Source organism: Zeus faber, assembly GCF_960531495.2.
Source record: "Zeus faber genome assembly, chromosome: 1".
Classification (NCBI taxonomy): domain Eukaryota; kingdom Metazoa; phylum Chordata; class Actinopteri; order Zeiformes; family Zeidae; genus Zeus; species Zeus faber.
This window is the reverse complement of record NC_137193.1, coordinates 62,707,079-62,715,628: the sequence shown is the minus strand read 5'-3', so window position 1 is coordinate 62,715,628 and position 8,550 is coordinate 62,707,079. Positions and strand designations below refer to the sequence as shown.

Sequence of the window (8,550 nt, the reverse complement as noted above, 5' to 3'; positions counted from 1 at the left end):
CGTTCATATTCCACTAAAATAAACAATTTTGACACAGATAAATTATTATTGTGTTTCACACTTTGCATTAGACTGGCGAAATAATAAGAGAGGATAAGGCAAAAAAAAAAAAGTCCACGATTTGCATGGATAAATAAAAATTCAGAATAAAATGATTCTTGTTTAGTGTTGCATTCACCAATCAGAGCCGACCGACTCTCCTGACTCTCGTTTCTAGTGCCTTAAACGGAACTGAACGAAGAGTCCGGAAAATCGAACGACTCCTTTTTATTATTATTTATTTGTATGAGTGACTCGTCGGGAACCGAATCTGTCAAAAAAAAAAGAGAGAGAGAGACGCCTTCCCAGTTCCCAGTTCCCAGGTCCCAGTTCCCAGTTCCCAGTTCCGAGGAAGCATGGTGGGAGAAAGGCTTGACTCCGCCCACAAAGCCACCGTATGACTCCGGGCCAATTAGAACAGGCGGAATCCCCCCGGGTTCCTCCAATTACGGAAGCGCCTCCCGCGAACCCCCTCGCGGGAGCGGCCGGAGGTGCTGGTCCCGAGCCGCCGCGCGGGCCTGGAACCAACTTGTACGCGGAGGATGAAGTAGGAAAATCAAAGACCTCTTTTCAAACCGTTGCTGGCTTCTCGGGGTTTTTTTCCTTTCTATGTTCTTGGCGGGTGGGGGGGGCGGCACTGTCACAGTCACACTAGCCGTGGAATTTTACCGGGAGACGGCGGCTTTTGTTTTCCGTAAAAGCGCAACAAATACCATAAAGTTAGCGCGGTGTCGACCGGGAGCGGAAGGATCGATGGGACCGCCATCCGCGTTGGAGCGATAGGGCCCAACCACTGACGATTAAACGGGATTTTTTCCTTCTTCTTCTTCGTCGTCGTCGTCCTGAAATCGGACTATTCCCGCGACCATGCCCGCGAAAACCAAGTACAACCTGGTCGACGACGGCCACGACCTGAGGATTCCGCTGCACAACGAGGAAGCGTTCCAACACGGGATCAACTTCGAAGCAAAGGTGAATTCAAGCACCCCTGTGTCAAAAAGTGCGGCTTTGGGGGAAAACTGACACTCGAGGACGAGTAAACAAAACGCATTGCGACGATGTGCTGTTTATTTATTAGAATGGAATTTGTTATATTCATATATTGTATCTGCATATTCGTACGCCGTATTTATTTAAGCTATTTGCAATTAGCAGGTATTGGAACTCCCTTATAGCCCTATTTTGCATCCAATGTAATAATCGCTTATTATCCGATTAGTTATCTGGTCAGGCTATGAGATTAACGATTTGCCTCACAGCCACTCTTGAGGTCTTGAATCTTGATGTGGTTAAATCAAACATGTAGGATGTTGAACTAGTTGTTAGTAACTGTGTTTTTTTTTTGTTTTGCCTGTCAACAGTACATTGGCAGTCTGGATGTGGCTCGGCCCAACAGCAGAGTGGAGATTGTTGCTGCCATGAGGAGAATACGAGTGAGTCAAGGCTCCCAGAGCACCCAGAGCCTGAAAATACATTGATGGTTATATAGAAAATTGTATTGCACCTCAAAGGGGGAAACTAATTTTCGCAACATGCCATCATTTAGTATGTAATTTCTCCCTTTCTATCTTGCTGTTTGTTGTATTCTTTCCGGGCATGTTACTCTTTAGTGCCGTGTCAACTCAGGATTTATGGCCCTTTAAAATAAATAGAATATATTTTTATAGAGCTTAGCCGAGTAGACATACTTTTCAAAAGTCCACTCGAGTTTGTGGCACCACAGTTACCCTCCCAACCGTTATTTAGATCAGCCTGTCAACCGCGCAGTCATCGACTTGGCAAGCAAGCAAACATCCAAGGAATCAGCGTAGACTGGTGGGCGCTCTTTATTTTATTAACATTTCCACCCATCCATACACTGTGTGCACAGAATGAGACTTTTGCCGGCTAGAGTGTGACGCATGCATACATTTTCCCAGCCAGCCACAGTGGCTAAAACCAAGGTGCAGTCAACCACCTACTCACATATAGTGTAGTGAGTATAGGGACCACCGGTATATACTTGGAAGGGAGGACACCCCACAATACCAGAGGCGAACGGAAAAACCCAGAAATTCTTTGGCGAGCATTTCACCTCTGGTCGGTTTCTCTGTGACCAATCTTGACATTCCATTTGTAAAATGGGGAGAAAAATGCATTGGAAAAAAAAAAAAAAGCCCAATCCTTTATTTTGCATACATGCTGTTAAAATTTGTTGGCGTTGAAATATGTCCCTTAAAAAAATGACAGTTGGGTTAACTTCACTGGGCATAAATATCAAGCCTCCGCACTCATCTCACACTTTCATGCAAACCCTTACCCCTTGTAGAATCCTTGGCGAGGGAGTTTGGGACACTTTATTCTTCCCACAGTACTTGGAATATTTTCTGTCTGTCTCTTCGAGCGAGCCAGAGTTTTATGGGTTTCTGAGTAACAGGCTGATGTGTGGTATCGTTGTGTGTGTGTGTGTGTGTGTGTGTGTGTGTGTGTGTGTGTGTGTGTGTGTGTGTGTGTGTGTGTGTGTGTGTGTGTGTGTGTGTGTGTGTGTGTCAGTCTGTAAGTAACTGTTTTTTTCCCACACATACCTGATGATAAATTCATGACAGGGTACTTCATAAAGGTCTGTTTAGAGCTTTTCTTCCTCTCCAGTTCACTTTGTGGACTCTCAACGACAATGGTTAAATTCAAGCAGAAACATAACTGAATAAAGAAACTTGAATTAAGTCTTTTCCCCACGCACTCATAGTTCGACCAAGGTGTTGGAATAACTCCTAGAAAAGTAGTAAAGCCAACGGGCAATCCCCAGAGGCTTGCATCTCCGTTTAAACATTTATTGTCGTCCTTGAGGTGCTTGAAGTGATGAATACTGCAATGCCTTGAAAATGACCCCTTTTGTGCCAAAGTACTTGAGAAGATCAACACGACTGTTGAAAACCTGTGATATCCCCCATTTTTTTGAATATATTTTTTTTAATTCAAATCGTGACATAATAAATTGTGTACTTGCTTTTACGACAGATTATGCCACGGAAATGTAAATGTAATCCACCATGGTTGGAAATAGACACAATAATAATAGATTACAATGAGATTATACTAATATAAATAAAGAATGAGTTTGTGATTATATTTTAATTAATAAAAATCACATTGAAAATCGTTTGTTTTGTCTCCTTGGGGGGGAAAAAAAAAAAAAAAAAAGCTTAAAGTCTGACCGGCTAGTTTCAGTTTCATTTGCTTTTGCTCTTGCTCTTTGGACAGGAATACTGTATATGGACAGCCGAGCAATGGCTCGGCGAATCGTCGGGGCTGAACTGTAGGCGTGGCAACGCAGAGCGACTGTGGTGGAAAAATAGGTCTCTCCCCTTCACCTTTGCCTCACTAATCAACCCAGAAGCCCGCATGGAGTTGAGACTCCATAATGAAAAGAGCTTTACAAATTGAATTTATTATTATCGTTTGGGGCACCCGCCAAAATTACGGCGGCGGCAGCTTATCCCCGACGAGATCGAGGACACTCATCGCCACGAATCAGAGGACTTAATTTGTTGTTAATCTCCCCTCGCAGGGTGAGTTAATTGACTGTGGGCCGATAAGAACGGCGTGGGATGGCAGAAATGAAGACATCCTCCCAGAGTAGGAGTCTGGCAGACGGCGTAAAATCCCAGGGATGTTCAACTGGCGGCCTGGGGCCAAAGGGGGCGTCTTGTTATTTGCTGGATTAATGTGAGAAATACCCGATAACTGAAAGTAGTGTTAAAAAAAAAAAAAAAGGCAATGACAAATATATGGCTCTTCAGACGCAGTATAAAACCATGTGAGAGATTATGGAAAAATACCGTTTTTAACTCACAGAGTTTAGTTGAAAGCCCTTTTCAGGTCTGATGTAGTTGGCCCCCTTATTTATAACTATTATTTATTGAGTGCCTTATTTATTGTCGGGTTGGTGCCAAGTTCGCAGTAACAATCTCAAGACCAATATTTACAGACAATTTTATTTTTTGTGAGCCACTTTATTCAACAGCAATTGTTTCCTGATTCTTATTCATTTTCTTGTGGTTTATGTTTGCACAGACAGAAACAAACATGATCGCATCCCGTATTTAGCCCGCTTATCACGTGGAGGCGGTTATGCGCCAACCCAAGCTCTCCTTCAGCGAGGACCCCCAGCCCCCTGCGAGTGTCTGGTCTGGAGTTAATTACCGGGGGCTCATTAAAACAAACATCATCGTGGGCTCATGTTGCAACAGGGTACAGGCCATAAGTGATAGATATGGAGAAAATGGAAAATAATCCAAGAGGTGAACGAGCAGAGACTTCTGAAGCGAGGAAGGGGAAAACAAAATGTAAACGTGAGGCAAAATAGTATGGTGTGTGTGTGTGTCCCGTATTTTCGTTTATCTCTTTTAGCGGCAGCTGGAGTTCACATACATAAGATGTATAGGATGCTGGGAGCTGGTTCAATTAACCATCCCTCCTCCTCCTTCCAAGATGCTCCGCATCGAAGGCTGATAGAGATTAGAAAGACTAGAGTCATCTAATCGCTGCCTTTCATTGTTGTTCTGCACTGCTGTTCCGACAGTGTTTTTTTTATTTTTTTTATTACATTTTAAGGGGTGGTGTCTTTGTCAAAATTGTTTAGTGTTGAACAGCGCAGAATAATTTGAGACAATTTCAAATTTCTATTTCTTCTCTCCTTGGTTTACACAGCCTGAGAGACTTTTCCCTTCCCCTTATTGAATTCCTATTCACTGATCCTCGGGGCTTCGTCCAGAAGTGGAGCAGTTAATTTGTCATCACATGCCAGAATTGTTAATAAGTAATGAGACCCGATTTTTCATTAAATCATCATTAAAAACCATCATCGAGGAACCGTTTTTCTCTACAGCTGAATAAGCTTATGAACAATCCATGCGTCATTATTTTGTACTCTATAGGAAATTTTATTTTAACTTTTTTTTACGATTGGTGCAATGGGCTCCAAAAATAAATGAAATATTCCAACGTGTGCAAATTTAGTGATGAGGTTTGCTTTCTTGCCAGTCTGAACAAACCTTCCTCCCTCACACGACTTAAAGGGCACGATCTCTGAGGTGCGAAGTGGCCACTAGCAGCCTACGTCCCAGTCGATTCTTTGGTTTCGGGGACGAAAAACAAAACCATTCTACACGAAAGTCTCTCTTTCTACTCTGACAACACAGGTGCCATGGTTAACCAAGGAACTGTCACATGGTAAGCTAGTACAGGTGAATGCCACCACCCTGCCTGCCTGCCATGGCAGGGATGATTACTCTGATTGATTTCTCTTTCTGGTCTTCAGCTTTTGATTTTCCATGCCGTGGGTTGAGATTGGAATTGCAGATCAATCTTGCGCGATCGGTGTTGGCGAGGCTCAGGTTAATGAGCTGAACTTTGTCCTCCCAATACTTGTTTATCAGGCAAGGTCTGCTGCTTTCCCCGTCTTGCTTCAGTCTTACTACGGTATAACATGCTTGTGCTTAATGGCTAACCACCTCTTTCATTGACCGGACGCTGAATTAGCGGGGTAGCGACCCACAAGTGCCCATTCTCCCAGTGGTATATGGCCAAGTCTCCCCAAGGGAGTGGTAGCGGTGACCTTTAAACTGTTTCCAATTAAGCTGCACATTAACCTGACATAACCTAACGCTACTTACTGCTAATACTAACCCTATTGTGCGAATCTTAACCGTGCCTTTGATAAGGTTAGAAACCCACACAAATGAAAGTTGGGCATAGCTACTCTGTACTGTGCCGATGAGCAAACGGTGCCTTTGGATACCTTGCAGCAGTTAAACTCTTTCCCACTTAAAACCTCAGTACTGTAAAGCAGAATCGGTACATGAGGAGAGAATGCCCAGAAGATGTTCCCATTTTTCTCCGTCCAAGATTTAGAGTGCTGGCAGATTGCAGACGAGCCATTTGCATTATAAGGGAACAGAGGGAGACAAAAGCCCCATAATGTAATGATTAACCTGTGTGTGTGTGCGCGCGCATGCAACGTCTTCGGAGCCTGTGTACCCCCACGCTTAAGACTGAGGAGAATGACTGCCAAGAAATTTGCACACACCAAGCCACCCCGGTGACAGGTTTCCTTGGAGAAAACTCAGTCACTCAACTCCATTTCACTCCTGACCCAACTGCCTCTTTTCGCCTCTCACTCTTTTTCTCTAACAGTCTTTGTTTACCTTACTCTATTTCTATTTTTTTCACACTTTGCTCACACTCTAGTGTACACCAACGCATTGCTCCTACTTGTATTCTTTCTTGCGGCGTCCTTGTAACTGAGCAATTTGTCTAGCCAGTCGCTTTGTTGTCCCTTTCATTAACACGCCAGTAAACCAGTTTTGGCCTATTCAATTAGGACAAGAAATTACAAGACAAGTCAGATAATTGTTTTATTAAACAGCTGGACAAAATAATCAAACAAAGATCAGACAACAAATAATCACTATTATTAAAATGGCAATCTTAAGTAAAAAAAACCCCAAAATAAAACAGTGGACAACTTGTATGAAATTGTCAGAGTAAGCAGTGTTAATCAATGTTGTGCAAACTTTTTTTTCAATCTTTTTCTTCAGAGCTGCTGTTAAACTCTGCAGCTGCACACTGTTTATTTCTAGAGTCTCCAAATTGTAAATCATCCTGATGTTTAATAGATGACTTGTCTATATTGTAATGCAGACAAGCTTTATGGAACATTAATTTGTCATTACAATTATTTTAGAATTTGTCAATACTACAAACACTTTCTGCCTTTTCATTAAAGTTTCTTAAGTTTAGGTGTAGGAAAATGTTTATACATGAGGTTTATTAAAAGAAAAGGCGTTTTATTTTTTTCTTTAAGCTAAATATTTTCTTTGCTCTAAATTATCTTGTTTGTGTAATGTACATCTGGAGTCTGAGTGTTAGTAGGTGACATTGTATCTCGTATACTTCACTATTCATGTAGATTTAAGACAATAGTTGAATTTACATAATTGTGTTATTTCTGAGTAATTACCGTTGCATGGCTTCTATTTTTCCAACACTTCACTGGATCTTGAAGGCATCACTCTGTCGCACATTTCAGTGAATTCGACTGGACGTGGTCATGAGTTTTTGTGGATTACTTTTTTTCGGATTTTTCATTAATCCGGCAAAGTAATGGGGGTTAAGGGTACTGACATCTACCAGGTAAGACGGTACATTAATACACACGTAAATTGATAGTTGGTAACGTCGAACCATTACAGATCGACTGTGTCTACACTGAACACTGTGAGAATGGACGTTCTCAATTGGAATCTGTACATTCATAGTAAATACTATGATGACGTCATAAAGCGTCTTACTGTAAATCTCATCTCGTTAATTTTTTTTTACGAATGGTGACATGTAAGTTAAGCAAGACCACCTGAATACTTGAAATCAAATTTGTTCGGTTTTTCACTAATATCTGCTCTGTATGTGGCTCAATTTTGGATGACATTTAAACCACGAGATCCTTGTGACATACCGGTTCAAACAACACCTTAACCGTGTTTGTAGATTCTGTCGTTATTGTGTTCCAGAAACTTTTCGCCGGGTTGGACATATTTCAGCGTGAAATGCATTGGACCGCCACTGTGATATAGATCAAATGTGGTCGGTTTTTTGCAAATTTCTGTTCAGTATGTGGATGGATTTGGATGAATACTGATACTGTTTCAAACAAGACGTTTACCATGTTCGCAGTATCTGCTGATGTTGTGGTCCAGATAGCTTTAGATTTAAAAATTCAGAGATTTTTCCCTGGAACTATAACAATAGTTATAATTATTTCAGTTGAAAGGGCATTCGGAAAATGTCGGCAATAAAAGGTGTGTGTGTGTGTGTGTGTGTGTGTGTGTGTGTGTGTGTGTGTGTGTGTGTGTGTGTGTGTGTGTGTGTGTGTGTGTGTGTGTGTGTGTGTGTGTGTGTGTGTGTGTGTGTGTGTGTGTGTGTGGCGTTTTGAGATGGTTTGCACTGAGAGAGATGCTATGGAAACCTCAAGGGCTTATGAGAGGGAGGAGGCAGGAGGCATGATCACCATTACACCCTGCCGCTCTGACTTTTTTTTTTTTTTACCATATCACGCTCTTCCTCTGTGTTCACTCTGTGGTCTCTCTGTTTTGTACACACACACATCCTTGTTTGTATTCACAATTATTTTTTTACTTGTCGTGAGAACTGTTTCAGCCCTTCTTGTTGGGTTGACTATTACCTTAGGTGTCCTTTGTTCATTCACATTTTAATACACTTCTGCAGTTCAATTATAATAGATCAAGAGGCTCCCTACTCAAATTTGATACACATTTAAGATATTAAAAAGGTATGCAAGAAAGTGAAGACAAATGTGAACCGTTTAGAATAAAAGAAGACATTACATACCTCTTAAAGCAGCTCAGCTGCTTTTGCTAAGATTTTGCAAAGACCGGGAATCTTGCAGGGTCACTATTTTCAAGAATTCAACTAAATTCCTTTGGAGATTATTTCCCATCCTGCTCCTGGTGG

General features: G+C 41.8%; 1 protein-coding gene across 1 annotated transcript in view; it reads left to right on the top strand.

Annotated features, from left to right (window-relative positions):
- Nucleotides 1–570: 570 nt before the first annotated feature.
- The window catches only part of LOC307239703 (carboxyl-terminal PDZ ligand of neuronal nitric oxide synthase protein-like), a 174,135-nt gene continuing 166,155 nt past the window's right edge, over nucleotides 571–8,550 (top strand). The window contains exons 1-2 of the mRNA XM_080013228.1: nucleotides 571–1,011; nucleotides 1,401–1,472. Of these exons, the coding sequence (XP_079869354.1) occupies nucleotides 907–1,011; nucleotides 1,401–1,472 (177 nt within the window). The 5' untranslated portion in view covers nucleotides 571–906. The remainder of the gene's footprint in view (nucleotides 1,012–1,400; nucleotides 1,473–8,550) is intronic.